The 25,084-nt window shown below is 45.3% G+C and overlaps 2 protein-coding genes across 2 annotated transcripts in view; one reads left to right on the top strand and one right to left on the bottom strand.

Moving 5' to 3' along the window:
• Positions 1–25,084, bottom strand: part of ZNF599 (zinc finger protein 599) — a 45,925-nt gene that overhangs the window by 14,699 nt on the left and 6,142 nt on the right. Inside the window, 3 exon segments of the mRNA XM_036346795.1 lie at positions 6,181–7,182; positions 17,039–17,134; positions 19,641–19,767. Coding sequence (XP_036202688.1) covers positions 6,181–7,182; positions 17,039–17,134; positions 19,641–19,767 — 1,225 coding nt within the window.
• Positions 1,461–3,888, top strand: LOC118674487 (major allergen I polypeptide chain 2-like). Its single transcript, XM_036346351.1, has 3 exons — positions 1,461–1,618; positions 2,128–2,309; positions 3,697–3,888. Exons 1-3 carry the CDS (start codon positions 1,555–1,557, stop codon positions 3,775–3,777), a joined length of 327 nt encoding a protein of 108 aa, XP_036202244.1. The 5' UTR covers positions 1,461–1,554; the 3' UTR covers positions 3,778–3,888.

Here is a 25,084-nt window from a genome sequence, read left to right as displayed (position 1 = left end):
GGGGTGCCACAAGGCCCTCTGAGACATCTCCAGATGGTGGGGACACTTGTTTCCTGTCATGGCCTTGGCTGCCATGAGGCGCACTGGCCAGGTAGTGTGGAGTGGCTCCGGAGCTGAGTTTGTCTGCTGCTCTCCTCATAATGTAGACCGGGGTTTGGACTTTGGGTTCTTGGGAAGCCAGCACAGAGGTGGCGCGCCGTGCTTGTCACCTCCGGGCATCCGTAGTATCAATGTCCTATCACTGGTTATTTTAGCCTTGGTCACTTGATAATGTCATTTTCTGCACTGTTTCCCCCTTTCCCTACTCTTTCTATGGGAATGAGTTACTCAGTCTGGCCCCTCTTAAGGGGGTGAGGGTGGTGCGTGCCACCTCCTGGGCGTGGGTCTGTGGATTGCTTGGAGTCTTCTCTAAGGAGCATTTCTCTTCCCCCCCATTGCTTTATTTATTCAATCTTTTACATCAGGGTGGACTCGCATCTATTACTTTATACTTTGGACTATAATTTAATACTGTTATTTTTTTGTTCAAATTGTTCCAGATTTGGCCATTGGGAGCTTTCTCAGGTTTCTTTCTGCTGAGTTTTCATGAACTGTCTCAACTTGTTAATGCCAACAAACGATTTTCCTAAAGTGGAAGGCTCAGTTTAACCTTGAGAGTTTGAGCAGATTGAGTGCCACTTCTGGTTGCCTGGAGAAGTCTAGCCCACAGTGGCCTGTAGGGCTGTGGACACCTCTGTCTGTCTGACAGAGACAAACTGCACAACCCACACCTGCGCACTCATGTTTCTGGATGTGCTGTGCAGTCAGCCCCTCTTAGGGCAGGTTTACTGCTGGAGGAAGAGACAGCGAGGCGAAGCAACAAGGCTGGGGCCACTGGGAGTCAAGGAGGTGCCAAGGAATCTGCCCCCTTAAGGGTGAGAGGGAAACTGGTGGTGGGATCTAAAAATGGAGCATTACCAGCCCTGAGAAAACCTATGTGGCCACAAGTCCTGCAACTTCCCTGATAGTGAGTGACTCAGAGCTCAAGGACGGTGGCCATCCCTTCTTGGGGCCCCATTCAGCGACTGCAGCAGATACGATGTTTAAGGGGCTCCATTCAGGCCCAGCTCCCCATACTCACCTCAAGAAATTAAACCTGCCCGTCCGTTTTCCGGGTGATTCCTTGTTTAGCTATGGTGGCACAGACCCGCCTTGACCCCTCCTGTGATTTCTGTCTCTACATTTTGGGAGAGTGTAGCATTTGGAGCCAGAATAGTGTGGGGGAAGGATGACCAGGAGATGTGACAGTTGGCGCTGGACAACAGAGCAGTTGGCTCAGAGTGAAGTAATTTGGAAATGTCAGCTCCAGTTGGTTTTTGGCAAAGGTAAAACCACATCATCTCCAGATTTGCTCTCAGTTTGCTTCCCACATTTAACACCCTGATGGCGGAGGGGCCACGTGTGCCAGCTCCTGCCCACAGGCTGTTGGAGCTCCTGGGGTGTGGGATGGGCTTAAGGAACTTGTTTATAAAGTAGCAGAAACCCTGCCCTGGGCAGAGCATTCCGGCAGCTGACATGATGAAGGGGACACTGCTTGTGCTGGCCTTGCTGGTGACCAGAGAGCTGGGCACCCAGATGGGTAAGAATAGGAAGGAGGGAAGAAATGGCCTTCTTGACCTTGGCCTTACTCTGTCTCACTCCCTCCCCCCATGATCTCTGCGCAGCTTCTAGCAAGAAATTTAGGGGTCAGCTGGGAGATCACTGCCCATGAGTCCTGCAGAAAGCCCCCGAGGTTTTCAGTCTTTCAATGGAGGGAGAGGTTTGAAGATGGAGGGGTCATCAGTTATGCACACATAGGGGGAGTTGGTTGGGGTAGTGGTGCTTATTTGAAGGGCTGGGATGTCTGGGGCCATGGTCAGGGGCAGAGGGGTTCTAGTCCTAGCCTCTCTTACTGCTCCTTTCAGCTGGGAGTGCCTCTTAGAGAATGTTTGCTCTGTCTGGGGTGTAAGCGGTCCTGGGAGAGGGCAGGTGTCCGTGGAAGGTGCGTCAGGACACACTGGCTATGTGATTACTTCCAAGTGGTGGGGAAACAGGAACCTCTTACCCTAGTGATTCCTTTGATGGGGTGTTTTTGTCTCTTGCCTTCAGCGGAATCTTGCCCTATTCTTTATGGAGTCTTTGGTACGTTCGCTATTGGAAGCAAATCACTGTTGGATGCCAGCCTCGATCTGGTCCACGCTACCCAACCAGAAAAAGTAGCCTTAGAAAAAATCCAGGATTGCTACAATGAGGCGGGAATCAAATCCAAGATCTTGGATCTGATCTTCATGGTAATTTACTTTCCTCCCCCAACCCTCGCTCTGGCGACATACGTGCAGCATATTGCAAAATGCCACATACAAATAGACCATGACATCATGGGGTACATGAGAGATAAGAGCTATAAACAGTCAAGCTCATAAATCTTAGCTCCACTCTACAGCATGTATAACATACAACCACATGTTACATGCACATCCAACCTGTTCTTCTATCATGCATGTCCCTATTATGTCGATTAGCTCACACTGGAAAATAGGGGACTGATGCCAGTGTAACATAGAGAGTGTGTTGGCTCATGTGATTTTCCCCCAGATTAAGGGAGCTAACATTGCAGGAGAATTTTAACCTTTGGCAGGAGAGACTTCAGCTCCTGTACAAGTAGGAGTCCTGCTGCTCTATTTTAGAAAATTTAAAAACGACCACTGCCCTGGCCAGTGTGCTCAGTGGTTAGAGTGCCAGCCTATGCATGGAGAGTTGTGGGTCCAATTCCCAGCCAACAGCATGTACCTGGGTTACAGGTTTAATCCCCAGCATCAGTCAGGGGCGTGTGGGAGGCAATCAATCTCGATGTGACATATCAATGCCTTTCTCTCTCTCTCTCTCTCTCTCTCTCTCTCTCTCTCTCTCTCTCTCTCTCTCTCTCATCCTCCCCCCACACCTTGCCATCTTCCATTCTCTCTAAAAAATCAATGGAAAAAATATCCTTGGGTGAGGATTAACAAGAGAACAAAAACAAAAAACGAGCACCACTTTTAGACTCTTCCCAGAAGGGACTTGCTGGCTTTGCAAGGCTTCTGGCTTTCGGTCTGTTTCACTTCCTCTTGTGTCCACCTTGATGGCTCTTCTTCCGGCTCCGAGCCCCACTTCCACCTGCATTGTCGCAGTGTCCACAGCCAGAATTTCCACTATGTCATGGTAGTGCCCAAGGCCCCTGAGGCAACTTCTACTTATGTGTAGCTGCTCACAGATACATCTCCTGATGAACTGTCTTTGTTACTGCTCTTTTTACAGTTACATAGATTTTGAACAATCTGTCTCTTACTCTATTTCCCCCAAAGTGTTGACTCTGCAAAATAAGGTTTTTCAAGAACTTCTTGCATTAATGTAGGCACACAGGGCACATGAGATTGTTTACGACACATGCATAAACATTCACCCGGTGCACCTAACAGACGAGTCTTAGGTACAGGAGAGACCACAGAATACCTGTGCGTGGGCAATTAGGGGCATCCTCATCCTGGCCTGACTGATCACAGCCCCTCTCCGGTGGTGGCCTGTGGTTCTTGCTGGAGATGGAGCTGAATCACCGAGGATGAGGAGTGGGGTGATCTGGGGAGATAGGATAGCCCTGCCGGAGGCTCAAGTCCTCTTCTCTTGTTATCGCCCTCTCTTTAGGGCACTATCACCACCAGCAAGGAATGCATCCAATACACAGTGGACATGATAAAAAAGGATGTCACTGAACTTCTAAACTGAACTGTTTCTCTGAGCTCCGTCTTCCTGCCATTCTCACCTGAAGCTGGAATCCAGACACCTGTCCCCACGCTGTCTTCATCAGGCTGACTCTAATAAAGTAACTGCAGCTCAGATCTGTGTGCTGCGTCTGTGCTGTGCAGGGAGTACGTGAGGCCTGGCAGGGGATGCTGGGAGGTGGTGAGGCGTGACGTATGGTGAAAGCATGCAGACTGGAGTCAGGCAGAACCAGGATGAGCTTAGGCCCTGTCGCTGACAAGCTCTAGGACCTTGGACAAGTTGCTCTGTCTTTCTCAAGCTATCCCCTCATCCATAAATGGGCATTGTGTATGTGGATGAAGTTAAATAACAAATGTAATCCCAGACTTGACTAGCCTGGAAGGACAAAAATGTTGTCAACAGCTACAGATGCATCTCTCTGACTCTGGCTTTTATTCAAACATTCATTTCACTCTTCCCCATGAAAGAGCTTGAATGGAGATTTCTCTCAGTGCTTATCAAATAGGTTTGAGGTAGAGGCGATGCAGGTAAACTGAAACTGTTGACCCTATCCTCCTCCAATCATCTTTTCTCATTTCTATGCTCCACCTGAGTAATGGAATCTTTCACCTGGATATCAGAGCTTTGGAGAAGGCATTTTGTGTAGGTGGATCACTGTCAAATTGAAGTTTCTGAGAGAATGAAGACTAGACCCTTCTATTCCACTGTCTAGCTGATGTCGCATGTACGTCTTAGTCTTTTTTAAAATATATTTTTATTGATTTCAGAGAGAGGGAGAGAAATATCAATAATGAGAATCATTGATCAGCTGCCTCCTGCACACCCCCTACTGGGGATCGAGCCTGCAACCCAAGCATATGCCCTTGACCAGAATTGAACCTGAGACCCTTCAGTCCAGAGGCTGGCATTCTAACCACTGAGCCAAACCAACTAGGGCTGTCTAGCTTAGTCTTTTTATGTCCTAAGCTAAATGGAAGAAAATGATTCATTCTATGTGTTCCTCCTGGCATCCAAATGATGCAGATTCCCGGAAAGGCATCATTTGTAGATGAAAACAAAGAAGATCAAAGAAATAACCTAATTGCTTAAATGGACAAAAATGGTATCACCTGATCTAAGTTGGGAATTCAGGTTTGATTGCCTCTGGCATCTGTGCTGTTTAATCACAAAGCTTCAAAAATTGTTCCTCAGGGTCTTGGATCCAGGCATGACAGTGGTAACAATACCAATAATAAGGAGCCACATCAGCAGGGATCATAACTGCCAACCTACACCTACTCAGGGAGGACAGATTCTGTTCTCATTTATGTCATACAGGAAGCCATTTGTTGGGTCCGAGCCCCTCTGCTAGGGATGGGACCTCCTTGGAAGCTGGGAACTGGGAGATGAGAGCAGCCACAGGTAGATGGGACATGCTTTATTGCAAAGCAGCCAGCCACCCGCTGTTCAGGAGCACATTTTATACTAACTCAGACAAAAGAGGTTTCTTGCTAAAATAGTGACATCAGTGTCACATGATACATAGGAACACTGCACAGTGCATACAGTAAAACTGCTGTCATTGCCTTTGCACGTATGGCAAACAGGCCTTTAACATCCCGCGTACTCTGGGTAGGGTCCCCACACCATTTACTCTCCTAACAGCCCTGTGAAGTACGCACTAAATTACCCATTTTACCAATGTGGAAACTAAAGTAGAGGCAGATCTCGTAACTTGCCTACAGGGTTGGGATTCACACTGAGTTATGGCTCCAGAGCTGTACAATAAGCATTAGGTACCTCACAGCCCTGTCAGAAGCCAGCGGCTGTGGAGGAAACAGGCTGTGGAGGTGCAAGATGAATGAGAGGATTTAACCAAGGGAGCAGGAGAGCAAGGGAAAGGCTTTTTAAAAAAAATTTTGTTTTTGTGTTTTTTTATTGCTTTCAGAGAGGAAGGGAGAGGGAGAATTAGAAACATTAGTGATGAGAATCCATGATCAGCTGCCTCCAGCACATCCCCTCCTGGGGACTGAGCCTGCAACCTGGGCATGTGCCCTGACCAGGAATCAAACTGTGACCTGGTTCACTGAGCCACACCCGCCAGGCAGGAAAGGCGTTGTTTCTTTCATGGAGTAGTAAAAGACGCTGTTCCTTACAGTGAGAGCCCTATTATGCTGGATAAAGACGAGCACTAAGTGAAAGCCAGTCTACACTTACTGGCTCATCTCATGTGAATCTGTTGGTCTGTTGTGCGGTATGACTTGAGAATAAAAGCTTTCCTACACTTGATGCTCTCCAGTGAATCTTCATGTGTTGACTGAAATTACAGTAGTAGCAAGTCTTTCCCATAGACTTTGCATTTAAAGGGTTTTTTTTAATCCAGTGTGAGTCATATGAATACAAGATGAGTTTGGTCAAAGGCCTTTCAACATTTATTGCATTCATGGGGCTTCCCTCCAATGTGAACTTTCATGTGTTGACGCAAATTGTACTGGGAGCAAAAGGTTTTCCCACATTCTTTGCACTTAAAAGGTTTCTCGCCAGTATGGATCCAACTATGCTGGACAAAACCAGAGTGGAAGGAGAAAGATTTTCCACATGTAGTGCATTCATAGGGCTTCTCTCCTGTGTGAATCCGCTGGTGCTCTGTGAGGTGTGACTTGCGACGAAAAGCTTTCCCACATTCACTGCACTCATAGGGCTTCACTCCCGTGTGAATCTGCATATGTTGACCCAAATTAAACTTGTAGCAAAATGCTTTCCCACAGTCTTTGCATACAAAGGGTTTTTCTCCAGTGTGAGTTTTCTGATGCTTAATTAAATTAGATTGATGGATGGCCTTTCCACATTTATTGCACTCATAGGGCTTCTCTTTAGTGTGATTCTTCATGTGTTGCCTGAGAGTAGAACTGTTGCGAAAGGTTTTCCCACACTCTTTGCACTCAAAAGGCTGTTCTCCAGTGTGAATCTGTTGGTGCTGCATGAGGTCTGATGTACAGCTGAAGGTTTTCCTACACTGTGTGCACGCATAGGGCTTTGCTTTTGGATGAACATAGTCACGTGCAAGATCCCAATTCTTGGTGTTCCTGCATCCACTATATTCATAATGGTTCTTCCCAGTTTGATTCCTGGGGTCTTTTAGTCTGTGTGTATCACTGTTATGGAGAACACCTACTAGAGAGACTCGCTCCTGTAAAACCCTTGAGCGTAGACTATTATCTGACCCCAAATCATTGCATTTAGGGTTCATCTCTTTGTGGGGGTCTGTCACTGGCCTTAAGACTTCTTGCATTTCCGACAGCCCTTCCTGAGTTTTGGTTTTTCCAGCCCTGGAGTCCCTTGAAGCTCCCTGCCTCATCCATCCCCGAAGTGAGGCTCTCTCAGACAGGAGAAGCTGAGAAGTGGTAGTCTCTGATTTTTCTCTGGCTCCTGAAAAGAAATAATAACACAAGAATGACTTATTAGTGATGCCAACATAAAGAAACAAAATAACTACTTTTTTTTAAAATCAAAATTACTACTTTTATTAGAGAGAAAATGATGAAAACAATGTCTCTGTGCCTATTTTGTTTTCACATCTTTGAACCCCAGGTTTACAATTTGTTCTTTTCTCTTGCTTGAGCTCTTGTCATTTAAAAAAGGGAAACTAGGAGAAACCAAGATGGCGGCATAGGTAAACACCGGAGATTGCTGCCTCGCACAACCACTTCAAAAATACAACTAAAAGACGGAACGGACATCACCCAGAACCACAGGAAGGCTGGCTGAGGGGAAATTCTACAACTAGAAGGAAAGAGAAAAGCATACCGAGACTCAGAGGAGGCGCAGTGCGGAAGTAAAATACTAAGGTGCGGAGGTGCATGCAGAGAGGGTTGGCAGCTGAGGGCGCAGTTGTCTTTTTCAATCGGGAGGGAGTCTCAGGCTCTGAGCTCCAGTTCTGGGCGAGTCTCTAGGGACCCAGACTCATACGAGAGAAGCGGGACTGTCTGGCAGCCGTCGGAACTCGAGGGCAGCTTTCTCTCCAAGGGGCTTGCAGTGATTACCGGGACATTGAGAAGCAAAGTCTCTGAGGGCAAGACTGAGAGCAGCCATAACTGCTAGCCCCGCCCTGTTGATCCCATGGGACTTGCCCCGCCCAAGCCCTGCAGGGAGGCTTTTGCTGGATAGCCTCAGGCAAAGGCTAGATTAGCACCTCCCTAGAGATCCAGGAGCCAGGAAAACCCAGAGGTCAGACTGGGACCATCCAGTTTGAAGCCCCGTGGAAACATAAAGGACACACTCAGGGTGCAGACTCAGTGAGTACCAAAGCCCCATTGAAGCAAGTCTTGCCCCAGAAGAGTGTCTCCAGCACAGAAGTTCTCCCACTGCAGACACAGCTGATTCTCACAGCCAATTGGCCTGGAGGCCAATTCCTCCCAGTGATACCTACAACAATCAAGGCTTAACTACAACAAGACTGCACAAAGACCACAAGGGGGTGCACCAAGAGTGTCCTCCTCAGGTAATTGGGGAGGCTGAACCACTGGGCCCTAGAGGACACTTAGCACAGAAAACCACTGTATCAACACAGGGAAGCATAAAAAATGTGGAGACAAAGAAAAAGGACACAAATGACAGAAATGGAGGAAAGCAAACTACTGGATATAGAGTTCAAAACCACACTTTTAAGGTCTTTCAATAATTTTCTAGAAACTACCGATAAACTCAATGAGATCTACAAGAAATCTAATGAGACCCTTGAGGTTGTGATAAAGAACCAACTAGAAATTAAGCATACACTGACTGAAATAAAGAATATTATACAGACTCCCAACAGCAGACTAGAGGATTGCAAGAATCAAGTCAAAGATTTGAAATACGAAGAAGCAAAAAACACCCAACCGGAAAAGCAAAAATGAAAAAAGAATCCAAAAATATGAAGATAGCATAAGGAGCCTCTGGGACAGCTTCAAGCGCACCAACATCGAATTACAGGGGTGCCAGAAGAAGAGAGAGAGCAAGATACTGAAAACCTATTTGAAGAATAATGACAGAAAACTTCCCCTACCTGGTGAAAGAAATAGACTTCCAAGTCCAGGAAGCACAGAGAACCCCAAACAAAAGGAACCCAAAGAGGACCACACCAAGACACATCATAATTAAAATGCCAAGAGCAAAAGACAAAGAGAGAATCTTAAAAGCAGCAAGAGAAAGAAAGTCAGTTACCTACAAGGGAGTACCCATAAGAATGTCAGCTGATTTCTCAACAGAAACTTTGCAGGCCAGAAGGGAGTGGCAAGAAATATTCAAAGTGATGAATGCCAAGAACCTACAACCAAGATTACTTTATCCAGAAAAGCTATCATTCAGAATTGAAGGCCAGATAAAGAGCTTCACAGATAAGAAAAAGCTAAAGGAGTTCATCACCACCAAACCAGTATTATATGAAATGCTGAAAGGTATCCTTTAAGAAGAGGAAGAAGAAGAAAAAGGTAAAGATACAAATTTCGAACAGCAAATACACATCTATCAACAAGTGAATCTGAAAAAGCAAGTGAATAATCTGATGAACAGAATGAACTGGTGAATATAATAGAATCATGGGCATAGAAAGGGAATGGACTGACTATTCTTGATGGGGAAAGGGGTGTGGGGGATGCGGGAAGAGACTGGACAAAAATCGTGCACCTATGGATGAGGACAGTGGGTGGGGAGTGAGGGTGGAGGGTGGGGTGGGAACTGGGTGGAGGGGAGTTATGGGGGGAAAAAAGAGGAACAAATGTAATAATCTGAACAATAAAGATTTAATTAAAAAAAATAAAAAAGGGAAACTCAAGAGGGGGTGCTTGGGCACAGAACAGAGGATCTGGTGGTTGAACCCTCCTTACATTCCAGAGTCAAGGAGAGTGGACAGTATAAGGATGACATCACATACAGTAGGTTGGCTCTGAGAGGGAGCATCTCATCGTGGTGCTAGGACAGCACAAGCAGAGGCACCAATTTCCTTCCAGATGGGAGAGGGAAAGAGATCACAAGGGGTTTCCCAGGAGGTGTGCCAGCTGTTTCCTAATAGAGAGGCAGAAACCACCTGACAGAGGAAGTGGAAGGGGTGCTGTGAAGGAGAAAGAATGTACAAAGTCCGTTCTGAGTGAGACATGGATGTCTAGGGAAGCTCAGCACATGAGAGGCTGTTGGTGGTATGGAGCTAGAGACAGACAGAGGCAGAGGGCAGGCAGATGCCCAGGACTCTGACTTGGGTGCCAGTGAGCACAGTCACTGCTATCCCCTGACAAGGTTTCCAAGGCAGAAGTGAGCACAATCTGAGGGGACAGGTGGAGTCAGCTGTGCCAGAGAAACAGGCAAGTTAAAAGACACAAAACAGCTCGAAGAGGTCAATGGAGGAGAATGGGGGACATATGTAATACTTTCAAAAATAAAGATTAAAAAAAGACATAATCTGGATAGTGAACATTTTAAACACTTAATTAGAGGCATTATGAGAATGGAAATGTTAACAATATAAGTGTTCATTCTTCCTCAGTGAATCTATTAATTCCATAAGCCCTAGATAAATTCACAACAGCGTTTTTCAGAGAACTCAAAAAGATAATTCTAGATCTTATGTGGGAGAGTAAAGGGACACAATTATAGGGCCAGATGATTTACTGCTAAATTCTACAAAACATTTAAGGAAGAAATTATAACAAATATCTAATACCAATTCTATATAAGCTCTTCCAGAAAAAAAGAGGATGAAATACTCCCCATCTCATTTTATGAGGTCATCATTACCTTAATACTAAAACCAAAACCAGATATTATTAAAATTATAAACTAACATTTCTCAAGATCATAGACACAAAAATACAGAATGATATATTAACAAACTGAATCCCAAATGTAAAAAAGAATGGAAAGTCCATGCAGGAATAAAAGGCTGGTTCACCATTTAAAAATAAATCCATGTAACTGACCCTATTAAAAGACTTAGGGCCCTGGCTGGTGTGGGTCAGTTGGTTTAAGCATCCAGGCGAACACCAAAAGGTAGCTGTTTTGATTCCCGGTCAGGGTACAAACTCGGGTTGGGGAGTTTGATCCTGGGTTGGGAGTGTGTGGGAGGCAACTGATAGATGTTTCTCTCTCCTTCTCTTTTTCACTTCCTCTCTCTCCCTTTTCTCTGAAAAAACAAACAAAAAACTCTGGGTTCTGGATTCTTTAAAAAAAGACTAAAAAGGAAAACTATATGATCACATCAGCAGACAGAAAAATCAGTAAGTAAAACTCAACATCCAGTCATGATTTTAAAAAAGACTAAGTATAAATGTAATCATATGTGCAGAATTTATATGCTGAGAACTACAAAATGTTGGTGAAAAAAATCAGAGCATCCCATATAATAAAGAGGTAATATGCAAATTGACCCTCATGCCATCACAAAATGGCGATGTGCACAGTGGAGGTGGGCCAGCAGGGGCGGGGTCAGTGGCTGCTCCATGCAGCTTCTGCCGGGGTCCCTGCATCCCCGTGGGGATGTGGGGGTCCTGGTGGCCGCTTTGCGCAGCTTCTGCCAGGGTTTCCGCAGCCCCGTGTGCATGCCACGGGGGCTGGGCCTGGCAGCTGCTGCCCGCGGCCCAGAGGCGGGGCATTGGGGTGGCACTCCAGGACTTGGGGCCGTCCCGTGGTGTGCCGGCCATGTGGGGCAGGACTCCAGGACTCAGGGCAGTTCCATGGCATGGGGAGTGGGGGTGGAGTGATCCTGGGTCTCGCGCGATTTCGCGCGACAGGTCACTAGTATCTAAATAAATGGAAAGATATTCTATGGTCATGGGTTGGAGTATGCAGTACATGCTCAGTTGTTGAGTGTCGACCTAGTTTGATTCCTGATCAGGGCACATGGCTGGGTGGTGGGCTCAATCCCCAGTAGGGAGCGTAAAGGAGGTGGCCAATCAATGATTCTCTCTCATTATTGATGTTTCTATATCTTTCTACTTCTCCATTCTTCTCTGAAATCAATAAAAAAATATATATTTTAGAATCTTACTGGGATTACAGAACAAAGAAAAAAAAATTTTTAAAAAGATATCAACTCTCCCTAATTCTTTAGATTAAACACAATCCCAATAAAAATTTCATCAAGTTCCTTTTGAAGATATATAAAATGTATGTGAAAAGGCAAAGGCTATCGCATTGACAAAATAATTCAGAAAAAGAACAAAGTCAGAGAATATACCTTACCCAATTTAAAACCAACTATGAAGTTATAGTAATCAAAACTGTGGTGTTGGCAAAAGTAAATACACACATAGATCAGTGAAACGGAACAAAGAGCCTAGAAATATTACCCTCAAACATAGTAAACTCCTTTTTGAAAGATGCATAGTCAGTTCAATAGGGAGATAGTCTTTTCAACAAATGGCTCTGGATGTTCACACGGGGTAAAAAATATACCTTGACACACACCTCACATCTCATAGAAAAGATAACACAAAATGGATCATAGACTTAAATATAAAAACATAAAATTTTTAAAGAAACACAAAGGAGAAAATCTGTGAGACCAGTGTTTGGCAATGAATACTTTGATATGAAAAGAAAAACACAGCCGAAACCGGTTTGGCTCAGTGGCTAGAGCGTCGGCATGTGGACTGAAGGGTCCCAGATTCGATTCCGGTCAAGGGCATGTACCTGGGTTGCGGGCCCATCCCCAGTAGGAGATGTGCAGGAGGCAGCTGATCGATGTTTCTCTCTCATCGATGTTTCTAACTCTCTATCCCTCTCCCTTCCTCTCTGTAAAATATCAATAAAATATATTTTTTTAGCCATAACTGGTTTGGCTCAGTGGATAGAGCATCGGCCTGCGGACTGAAGGGTCCCAGGTTCGATTCTGGTCAAGGGCATGTACCTGGGTTGCGGGCACTTCCCCAGTAGGGGATGTGCAGGAGGCAGCTGATCGATGTTTCTCTCTCATCGATGTTTCTAACTCTCTATCCCTCTCCCTTCCTCTCTGTAAAAAATCAATAAAATATATTAAAAAAAAAATTATATATATATATATATTTAAAAAAAAAAAAAGAAAAGCACAATTGTTGAAAGGAAAAATTCAGCTTTAGTAGTAAATTGAGCTTTACCAAAATTAAAAATGTTTGCTCTATTGTTAAAAGAATGAAAATACATCCCTGGCTAATTTGGCTCAGTGGGTAGTGCATCAGCCTGTGGACTGAAGGGTCCCAGGTTTGATTCTGGTCAAGGGCATATGCCCAGGTTGCGGGCACGATCCCAGCAGGGGGCGGGCAGGAGGTAGCCGATTGAAGATTCTTTCTCATCATGGATGTTTCTATCTCTCTCTCCCTCTCCCATCCTCTCTGAAATCAATAAAAAATATATTTTTAAAAAAATAAATGAATGAAAATACAAGCCACAGATTGAAATAAAATATTTGCAAATCACAATAAAGGACTCATATCAAGAATAGAGAATACTTAGAGCTCAATATAAGAAAATAATAACAACAACAAAATGAGCAGAAGATCTGAACAGATAATTCACAAAAGAAAATATATGGATAAAAAGTGAGCATGTCATTGTCAATCACTTGTCATTAGAGAAAAAAATTAGAACCACAATGAGTTATCTCTACATATGTTAGAAATGGCTAACATTAAAAAAACACACACACATAAAAACCAAAAACCCTGGCAATACCAAATGCTGGTAAAGATATGGAATGAGGAATTCTCACTCATTACTGGTGGGAATGCCAAATGCTATAGCCATTTTGGAAGGCAATTTGTCAAGTTCCTAAAAAGTTCAAGCAATCCAATTCCTAAATGAACTGAAACCTTATGTTTACACAAAAACTTGTATGTGAATTATTACAGCAGACAGGACTGTGAATGGATAAACAAACTAGTACATACCCATATACTGTGATACTATTTGGAAACAAAAAAGAATGAACTGTGGATTCACTCAATGATGTGGGTGAATATTAAATGCACTTTGCAAGCCCCCACCGCCTGTGTCTGTCTCCATTGGGTGGGAATGGCTGGGGAGAGAGGGGGGGTCAATTGGGGAAAAGGGAGACATATGTAAAACTTTAGACAAAAATAAAAAATAAATAAAAATAAATTTTTCCCCAAAAATAAATAAATAAATGCATTTTGCAAGTGAAAAAGCCAGATTCAAAAGTGTTACAGATTCCATTCACATAACATTTGAAAAGAGGAAAACTATGGAGACAACACAGACTATATGCCAGTGAATGAGGAAGGGGAGAGTGGTTGACTATATAGGAGATGCCAAGGGTCATTTGTATATAACGAAACTATATTGTATTTTACTGGGCTGGACAGTACATGCCTCTATGCATTTTTCAAAACCCAAAGAACTGTACATCACAGTGAGTGAATATGAATGTGTTCAAATTAACAACAACAATAACACCCCAGGATGTCAGGGGATTCCAGAATGGAATGCAGACTGTGACAAATTAACTTGAGTGAATTGTAAAGGTGTGTATGGCATTACCTCAGTGAAGGAGGTGGGGGAAAAACAAGTACTTTTGGAAAATGGTGTTTTGACAGTACACTGTAAGGCTAAAGACAAAAATAACTACAGTTGACCCTTGAACATGGGGATGGGGAGATTTAGGGGTACCCACCACCCACCCAGTGGAAAATGCACATATAAATGAAATCATCTCTGCAAACGTGAATTCCCAATCACGGATTCAAAATATGTATGTAAATATTATACTCTAGTTAGTAATCTGTTTCCCAGGGAGACTACTTCACAAGTATAATGGAATTGAAAAAATAAGTTAATAAATGGTAGATAATGGAAGCCAGGTTTTCATGGTCACAGAAAGAAGTTGCAAATAAGCAAAGAAGGAAGGCTAGAATGAATCATGTCAAAGAACGAGGTTATTAAGAACAGAGTTCAACTATATGCAACCTCAAGAATGAATCTCAGAGACATACTAGAATATATAGTCGGGTTCCATTTACAATAATTCTAGAGCAGTCACAATGAACCTATGGTGACAATCTAGATAAGGTGACCTTTCCAGGACGGAGCAGCAGAGCCCCCTGACTTGCTGGAAGCACTGTGCGTGTCTGCCCTGGGTGGGGGCTGTTCGGGCTCGTATCTAGGTAAAAATCCATCAGTGAGCTCTAAGATATGTGCGTATTGCTGGATGCAGGTAAAAAACTAGAAGAAATAAGAGTAGTGGGGCTAAGGAAGTCAAGTGTAGGCAACTTTTCCAAGAATAAGACAACTCTAAGAGTTTGGTTGTACAAATGTATTAGTCAACGTTTAGAAACTGCCATGGAGCCAGGACTGTTTTGTGTGTTTTATTTTCCCCAAGCAAGCACCCTGAGCGTGGGTTTTTGTTTTGTTATGTTGAATAGAGGTAGATAAAAATAGAAAAGAGCCTGGCCAGTGTTGCTCAATGTTTGAGCATCAACCTATGAATCAGGTCAGGGTTTGATTCCTGGTCTGGGCACATGCCTGGGTTGCAGGCACGATCCCCAGTGTGGAGCATGAAGGAGGCAGCTGATCAATGATTCTCTCTCATTGATGTTTCTCTCTCTCCCTCCTGCTTCCTCACTGAAAAAAAAAAGAAAAAAGAAAGAAACAGAAAATAAGTGAAGAAGTGAGGTCCCAGGAAAGGCAGGAGATGTGAGTTAGTCTCTGGCACAGGAAGTGGGCATGGCAGGGGGCAAGATCTCTTCCATAGAGAAAGGGAGCTACAGGTATGAGACAGACAGATGGATCTGTCAGTGGAGGAGCAAGAGCAGGACATGAAGTGGGTTGTATGCTGAGACATCAGTGGCTCAGGGATTGGTCAGTTTGGATCAATGGTTGAGTGGGTGGGAGAGCTGGTATAGGAGACGGCTGATCAGAAACAAAGAGCAGGTGTGGGCATCACACTGGCAGTAGGTGATGAGGGCTTAGACTAGGATGTTAGTGGTGGAGCTCATGGAGGTAGTGGATTCACTTGATGTGAAAAACAAAATAAGCAAGATGAGGATGGCTGGATGCTGGGCTGGACGGAGGCAGAGTGCTATGGGTTTGGCCAAGGTTGTTTCCCCCTTCTCGACTGTCTGAGTGACAGGTCATCCAGTGCAAGTAGAGGAAGGAGGAGTGGGCAAGATCGTGATTTCCTTCTAGGCATGAAGAATCTGATGGAACATGTGGAATATAATTGAAAAATAAGTGTTTGGAAGGGACTCAGCTGGGCTGAGGAGGGGCTGGTGAGAGACACTCACTGGCAGGCTGAGCAGGAGAGAGGCGAGACCATGGCTCTGCAGTGCTGCCAATCAACACACTCGATGACTCCAACTGCCTTCAGCAGCTGAGATGTAGGACAGACAGATTCAAATGTCACCTTGAGGTTTTACAGTAAAAGAGGGGCAGGAAGCCAATGGAGCCAGGGATTGCTTCTGCCTGACAAACAGGAGGATGGAAGAATGGATGCAGAAGGGTGGGAACAGATTACAGACAGATATAGTAAGATAGGCTCTTTTTCTTCTGAGTCCAGAATGACATGTGAGATACTATGCTTTGTGATTGATATCATCACATGAAAGATCCTAACAGCTGACTTTTTTTGAGCTCCTAACTACACCTTAGGCATGGTGCTAAGCATTTTTCATGCATTCACGATTATACCTTCAAACAGCCCAATGAGTTTGAAATTATTTCTACTTTTTTCAAGAGTAGGCAGAGTAAACCAAACCCATGTGCCTTCTCCTTGGGCACACAGCTGAATCCTACCTCCCTGCTACATCCAGAGGGAGGGCCAACCGCTGAGTCCTCAAACAGAATGCGAGGTGAAGTGATGCGTATGTGCAGCTGGACTCTACCTTCCTCTCATGAGCCCTTTGCAGCAGAATGATGCCAGGGTGACCATGAAGCCACATATGGATGACAAAGGGCACATGGTCTCTGAACAACTGTGTGAATGAACTCCCAGGCTGACCCACATGGACCCTGTTATGATTGAGAAAAATATTTTTCATGTGTTGAGCCACTGACATGTTGGAGGTTATCTGTTACTGCAGTGAGCATTAACTGAGCCTGACGTAGCTAAATGAGGCCAAGGAATTGGAGCCAGAGCCTCACTCTTACCTGACAGACGAGGTTCTTCATCTGGCGGCAGTAAAGAATGTGTTGAGGAGGGAGGACAGAAGGACACCAAGACACCCAGGCACCCAAGGAGGCCGCAACAAGGAGCTTCCCACGGAGTTCCAGAGGCAACAGTTAGGCTGCCACAACACCCACTGTCTACATCTCGGCCACCCACCTGCACAGGCACTTCGGGAGAGGCTTCTCTTCACAATCCATAGCTCCTGCCTGTGCTCCGATAGGTGGACAAGCTCTGATTTGGGGACTGGGTATCCTGTTTGTGGAGAAAGAAGTAAGATACACATATTTTAGCAAAGACAAAAGAAATGCCTCAGTGCTGTCTGGGACTTCACGACAGAGAAGACCTTGGAGTGAGGCTGCTCTTGTCTAAGCTGATCTGCAACCGGGAACCAACGCCAAGAACGCCGTCACTGGGTCCTAAACACCGAATAAGGTGGTGCGTCCTCTATGCCGATCCGCCTCCCTTGACCTCCATCCTAGAGAATCCCCAAAATTGTTCCGATGTAGTCACAGGACCCACGTGCACCAGTGCTCAAAAGAACAGCATGGCCACTGCTACTGACTGCTTTTCTTTACACTGGCCCACTTTAATTTTATCTTAATACCTGCCTTTAAAAAGGGAATCCTGTGTCAATTTGAGAAATTGAAAAACTAGTTTCATTCACCACAAATGGAAAGTTACTATAAGAAAATCAAAATAGTACTATTTAAAAAAATATTTTATTGATTTAAGAGAGGAAGGGTGAGGGAGAGATAGAAACATCAATGATGAGAGAGAATCATTGATTGGCTGCCTCCTGCACACCCCCCACTGGCGATGGCATGTGCCCTTGACCAGAATCGAACCTGGGACCCTTCAGTCCGCAGGCCAACACTCTATCCACTGAGCCAAACCAGTTAGGGCCAAAACAGCACTATTAAGTCTCAGTGAACTCACACTGCTTGCTCAGGGCTGTGAGTCTGAGGCTGTCTCCTCTGTTGAAGAGGGAAATTACCAATAGGCAAGGGGCATTTAGAAAGACTCAGCTCGGCCCTGGCCGGGTAGCTCAGGTGGTTAGAGCATTGTCCCCCTACTCCAAGGTTGTGGGTTCGCTCCCTGGTCAGGGCACATACAAGAATCAACCAATGAATGAATAAGAAAGTGGAACAACAAACTGGTGTCTCTCTCTCTCTCTGTTCCTCTTTCTCTAAAATAGAAAACAAACAAAAAAAGACTTAGCAAAAAATAAATACTTTCTCCCTTAACCGGGAAGGGGGGATGGGGGGAGTCTGGCCCATAATAAGGCCCGCAAAATCATTTGGTCTGGCCCTGCTAAGGCATTAAATTTTAATTAAATGTTTGACCAAATATTGCAGGCTAGTTAAAAAAAAATTTTTTTTTTATTGTTTAAAGTATTATATATGTCTCCTTTTTCTCCCACCGACCCCTCCCCGGCCACTCTCACTCCCTAGAACAGGCTAAATTTTAAGTTGATAATTGTGTATGGTCCTTGAATGATGTTATAAATATCATAAAAATGGCCCCTGGCAAAAAAAAGGTTCCCCACCCCTGCCCCAAAACCATCAGCAAGCAGGGAGAAAAAAAGAAAAAAAAGGGAATGGCTTTCTCCGATTGCTCATCCATGCCATTTGTTGTGTTTGTACCCCCTAAAACGATCTCCCATGCCAAGAGAGAATCATGGCCCAGACTTCTGGACACAAGGGATAAACAGGTAGGCATCAGGGGTCAAAGAAGTCTTTTAAGCATTTTTTTTTAAATTCTCACCTGAGGATATTTTTCTTTTGATTTTTTGAAAGATTGGAAGGGAGGGAGGAGGTAAGGGGAGAGAGAGAAACATCGATGTGAGAGTGACACATCGATTGGTTGTCTCCCGAACATGCCCTGATGTAGGCCACGGATTGAGCCTGCAACCAAGGTACGTGCCCTTGACCAGGAATCGAACCCGAGACCCTTCAGTCTGAGGGCTGATGCTCTAACCACTGAGCAACTGGTCAGGGCCAAAGAAGCCTTTAAAATGAACTGTTGTTTAGAACAATAACCAGTAGGACTCACACCTCCGGGTGTGCTGTCTGGTTCACTCATTTCTGAACAACATCCTATTACTCATGGGTCCTCCTGACTGGGCTGTGAACCAATCAGGTTTGGCTACTCAGCTTCCACCTCACGGGAACCTGGAGAAGGGACAGTCTAAGCCAGCCTGTGCTGAAGTCCAGGTTGAGAGGTAAAGGGAAGTGTGGGCTCGGGACCTCTGTGCAGAGACGGCCAAGTGGAAAGGAAGAGAGAGAATGAAAAAAAGTATATACAGAGAGAAGTAGAGACAAGGAATTGGGGGCTTCTTAGAGCAAGGACAGGAGTGGCCATTTCTAGCTACCAACTCCCCGTGGCAGAAAAAGCCAATCTGCTGAGACCCACAAAGAGACGTGAGGAACAGAAGTCTCCGGGGCAAGGCCTAATCAGATTCCTTCACTTTCTGGCTTTAACTCTCATGATGCCGGACTGCACATCTTGCCCTTGGATGTTAAAGAAACCCATGTTTCCTCCTACAAATCCTTCTCCTTTGGTATCTGAGCCATTCAGAAGAGAACTACATTTCTTGCCCAAAATTTCCTGTAGAAGATACAGGGAGACAGACAGGAGAACATGAAACCAACACACACTGGGGCTGCGGGCGGGAGAGAGGTAGTCTTGTGGAAATCTGAACACAAGGTGGAATGAAGAAGGCTGTAGGTCCCCACAGAAAGGAGCAGTGAGGCCTTACCCAGAGAGACCAGGAGCCTACAGATTTCCAGCATCACTTCCCTGTATAGGGTCCTCTGGGCAAGGTCCAGCTGCTCCCACTCGTCCTGGGTAAAGATCACTGCCACATCCTTGAAGGTAACTGATGTCTGAAAAGTCAAACAGAGGTAGCTTCGTTGGCCCAGGGCCAGTCAGATAAGATTAGAGCCTCATGCCCAGTCGTTTGTAAAGGACCATAGAGCCCTGAGTGGTATGTGAGCACATGAGCCCCTTCCCAAGCTCCAACTCCCCCTCCACCCTGTGGGAATACAATGAAGGCCCTCTGTAAGTGGACTGTGGGACCCCGGAAGCCTGGCAGCTCCTCGGTCACAGAATGGCCAAAAAGAGCCTGTGCCGGATGTGAGCCTGGACTGTAAACAGCTGGTGTTTTAATCACACAGCTTGCTCACGAGCCCGTCCACCCTGCATGCACAATTTGTGACTCTATTTTCTGACTCTAGGTAACCCTGTACTACCAAAGCCTGTGTGTGTGGCGGAGTCTTCACCGACAGGCCACCCCCAATATGCACTAAGTCCTCATAAATTCATGTCTTTCACAGCCAGTCCTCTGAGTAATTTCCTTGAAATTGGCAAGCAGGACTCAGACCTCAGCTCTTTGCATAACAAGCCCCAAGGCCAGTATCATCGAGCACTTCCTAGGAACCTCACTCTGTCCCAGGTCCCAAGGACTCAGACACTGCTGTGGACCAAATAACACTGACTGTGTTAGAGACAAAAGCTTTCTACGCTGGAACCATTCACCAAACACAGGACAGTGGCAAGGCCGAACGGCCCGAGAGGCATAGACAGCAAGCACTTTGAGAATGAAGAGGAGCAGGGAGGACATGACAATGATCAAAGCACCATCATGACAAAAGCAGCAGCAGTAGAGCCTCGCTGGTCCTTACCACATTCCTGCGCCAGGTGGGGCTTCACATGCCATATTCTAGCAATTACACATTCCCGCCCTGGAGCTAGATTCCGATTTTGAATATAGTCTACTGGGAATGATTCTTGCCTGATCTGCAATCTGGGGGAAGTTAAACTTATTTTCCTGAGCCTCAATTTCTGCATCAACACAGTAACAGTTCCCACCTCACGAGGTGGTTGTGAGAATTAAAGAAAAAATGTTCACAAGGCAAACTGCAGTGCCTAGCACATGTCAGTGCTCTATGCGTTTTTCCTACTTTCATTACTCCACCCACAGCTATGATGCAAACACCATTGTCATCTCCACAGCAGTCAATGAGGCTCAGGCAGCTCTAGCAAGTCACCTGGAGTCACATGTCCCAGGAACACAGATAGAATTTGAACATCTGTAAAACACACACAACCTCACCCTCCTGAGGCACATCTCAGAGACATTCCCTGCCCCTGTACATACACTTCCATCTGGCGGGAAGGTCCGCCATGCCCCCTTGTTCCCAAGTTCACATGCCAAAGGGACACTTCCTGCCTTGCAAAGTTTTCATTAGTTGTAATCTCTAGGCCCCCAGTGCACTGTGGGTGGAAAGGTGATTAAGAATGCACATTCCGGCCGAAACTGGTTTGGCTCAGTGGCTAGAGCGTCGGCCTGCGGACTGAGAGGTCCCAGGTTCAATTCCGGTCAAGGGCATGTACCTGGGTTACGGGCACATCACCAGTGGGGGGTGTGGAGGCAGCTGATCGATGTTTCTCTCTCATCGATGTTTCTGACTGTCTCTCTCCCTTCCTCTCTGTAAAAGATCAACAGAATATACTTAAAAAAAAAAAATGCACATCCCGAAAATAAATAAATAAATAAAAGAATAAAAAAAGAATGCACATTCCACCCTGGCTGGCTTGGCTCAGTGAATAGAGCATTGGCTTGTATACTGAAGGGTCCTAGGTTCTATTCTGGTCAGGGGCACATGCCTGGGTCCCCAGTGCGGGGCGTGCAGGAGGCGGCCGATCAGTGATTCTCTCTCATCATTGATGATTCTATCTTTCTCTTCCTTTCCCTTCCTCTATGAAATGAATAAAAATATATATATATTTTTTTTTAAAAAAAGGAGAATGCACGTTCTGATGGTCAGTGTACAGTGTGTTGACTTTCGGCTATTTAGCTCTGTGACCTTTGGCCGGTCTGAAGTTCCTCTCCTATAAAGCAGGGATGATAAACGAACCTAACTCTGAGGTAGGGTACTCCACTTCAGCACAGATCAAGTGCTAAATGAAGGCCAGCTGCTTCGCTTGTTTTAGTTATTTTTTCTCTTTGCTCCCAGAATACTCTGGGGTGAAAAATCAACTAAACCCCATCTCTGCTTTTGTAACTGTACCAGATTCTGTGCACAAAGATTTCAGGAGATGGGCAAGTGGGAATGGGGATACCTAGAACTAGCAGAAAAGCCAGGGAAAGACCCATCTAAGAGGTGACACTGGACAGAGCTGGGAAGAAGGTAAAGAGGCAGCCCTGCAGCGATCTGGAGGCAGTTTTCCAGGCTGAGGAAATTGCATGGGCAAAAGCCTGGAAATGGGAAAGAGCTTGGAATGTTCAAGATCGCTTAGCTGGAGAGCAATGAGCAAGGAGGAAGGGAAGGAGAGAACTGAAGGGGAAGGGACAGAGGTGGATGTAGTAGGGCCTTGCAGGCTAGTCGAAGCGTGCAGAGAGGAGTCACTCACTCATCAACCACTTATGGAGCACTGATTACAGGGCCTGCACTGTTCCAGGTCTGAGGAGAAGGAATGCAAAATACTATTTGGAATGGCCCTAAGGATTCTACAGACAAAACAGGATGAGGGTAACAAATTGAGATGACTTAAATGGGGTCAGTGGGGAAGGCCTCGCCAAGGAGGGGACATTGGAGGGAGCATGAAATGAAGTAAGAAAGGGAATCATGTGGAGGACAAATAAATACAAGTCTTGACAGTAATGAGGTTATGACAAAAGTAAAGATGGTGCCATGCCAGAGAGCAATACAGGACCTGTTGTGTGTTTACATCTAAAGACACAGCCCCAAGCAATAAAACAAAAATAAATAAATAAATAAATAAATAAATAAATAAAGACACAGCCCTGGTACACCATCATTACTGATGTTTATATAAGAAACATCCAAACCTGTAGAGAATTTTTGTAAGACTTTATTTGAGCCAAAACTGATGACAATTGCTGGAAAGCAAGATCTCAAATGTTTTCTGGATGCAGTTTTTATACACATTTGGAATTAAGGAGGGAGCTTATATTCCTTCTAATTGGTGTTTTGGATTTTTTAGGATATATTCTCAGAAGTGGGATCGCTGGGTCAAACGGAAGTTCCATTTTTAATTTTTTGAGGAAACTCCATACTGTTTTCCATAGTGGCTGCACCAGTCTGCATTCCCACCAGCAGTGAACTAGTGTTCCCTTTTTTCCATATCCTCGCCAGCATTTGTTGTCTGTTGATTTTTTGATGATAGCCATTCTAACATGTGTGAGGTGATATCTCACTGTGGTTTTAATTTGCATTTCTCTGATGATTAGTGACTCTGAGCATTTTTTCATATGTCTCTTGGCTATCTGTATGTCCCCTTTGGAGAAATACCCAAAAAAACCAATCAGAAAGAATGAATGCATTCCTATGTTCATAACAGTGTTATTTACAGTAGCTAAGATTTGGAAACAGCCCAAGTGCCCATCAGTAGATGAGTGGATAAAAAAGCTGTGGCACATCTATGCTATGGAATACTATTCAGGTATAAAAAAGGGGACCTCTTACCCTTTGGGACAGCATGGATGGAACTGGAAAATATTATGGTAATTGAAATAAGCCAATCTGAGAAAGACAAATATTACATGACCTCACTTATTTGTGGAATCTAATGAACAGAATGAATCGACAACAAAGTAAGACCCAAAGCATGGAGGCATGGAACAAACTGACATACCTCCCTGTGGGGTTACGGAGATGAGAAGAGATAAACCAAAGAACTTATATGCTTACTAGAGGCCCAGTGCATGAATCCATGCACTGGTGAGGTCCCTCGGCGTGGCCTGTGGGGATCTGGCCAAAACTGGCAGTCCAATGCCACCTGCTGCTCCTGCCTGCCGCTCCCGCTCATCCCGATCCTGCTGCAGTCAGTTCCCATTGGGAAAGGCTCGCACCGCCACAGCAGCGCTCACCAGCCGTGAGCCCTGTGTCTGGCACCCATCGGTCAGCTGAGGGGCACTTCCACTGTGGGAGCACACTGACCACCAGGGGGCAGCTACTGGTCAGTACGGGTCATAGCAACTAGTTGACTGGTCTTTAGGTTGTTCAGTTGTTCGGTCCTTAGGCTTTTATATATATAGATAGGCATAGCCCATAGACACAGGCAATAGAGTAGTGAAGCCATGAGGAGGGTGGGTAGGGGCTGGGAGGATGGGAGTAAAGGGAGAGAAAAGGGGAAATATCTATAATACTATCAACAATAAAAAGTATATATATATGTGTGTGTGTATATATATATATATATATATATATATATATATAAATATATTTTTATTGATTTCAGCAAGGAAGGGAGAGGGAGAGATAGAAACATCAATAATGAGAGAAAATCATTGATCAGCTGCCTTCTGCATGCCCCCTACTGGGATCAAGCCCGCAACCCTGGGCGTGTGCTCTTAACTAGAATTGAACCTGGGACCCTTCAATCCACAAGCCAACACTCTATCAACTGAGCCAAACTGGCTAAGGCTAAAAAGTATATATTTTTTAAAAAAGGAGTTTGCCTAATTTACTCCAACAGTGTAATTTACATTTTGGAAAAATAGGGTAAATAAAACAAATCTTATATAATAAAAGAGAAACATGCAAATTAATCATCCCTCCGTGATGCTCAAGCCACACCCACCAGCCAATCAGGAGCGAGTATGCAAATTAACCCAGCTAAGATGGTGGTGGCTACGCAGCTGGAGCGAGCAGGAGGCTTGGGTTGCCCCCGGTGATGGAGGAAGCCAAGCTTCCCGCCTGCCCTGGCCAGGCCCTCGGCTCCGCTCAAGGCTACAAAGTTTCAATTACAGAAGATACCTCACCCAGACTGGCCAGGCACCCCAGCGGGACTCCCCCACCCTGAAGGGGCTGTGGGCAGCCTGAAAACGGCCCTCAGCCCCTCACCCAGGCTGGCCACACCTCCATGGGGTAAGGGTCCCTGCTGGGGGGCTTGGCCAGCCTGCAAACAGCCATCAGCCCCTCATCCAGGCTAGCCAGGCACCCCAGTGGGACACCTACCCTGATCTGGGACACCCTTCAGGGCAAACTAGCCAGCTCCCACCCATGCACCAGGCCTCTATCCTATCTAATAATAGACAAACATGGTAATTGACCATACCTTCTCTATGCTTCCCAATGGCTAATCAGCACGATATGCAAATTAGCCACCACAAAGATGGCAGCTAATTTGCATACTGCAGGCAGGGCGGGACAGCGTGAGCCACCAGCCCTGCCA

Source organism: Myotis myotis, unplaced genomic scaffold (genome assembly GCF_014108235.1).
Source record: "Myotis myotis isolate mMyoMyo1 unplaced genomic scaffold, mMyoMyo1.p scaffold_m19_p_19, whole genome shotgun sequence".
NCBI lineage: Eukaryota > Metazoa > Chordata > Mammalia > Chiroptera > Vespertilionidae > Myotis > Myotis myotis.
The sequence above is the reverse complement of the archived record's forward strand: the minus strand, read 5'-3'. Positions and strand labels throughout refer to the sequence as shown.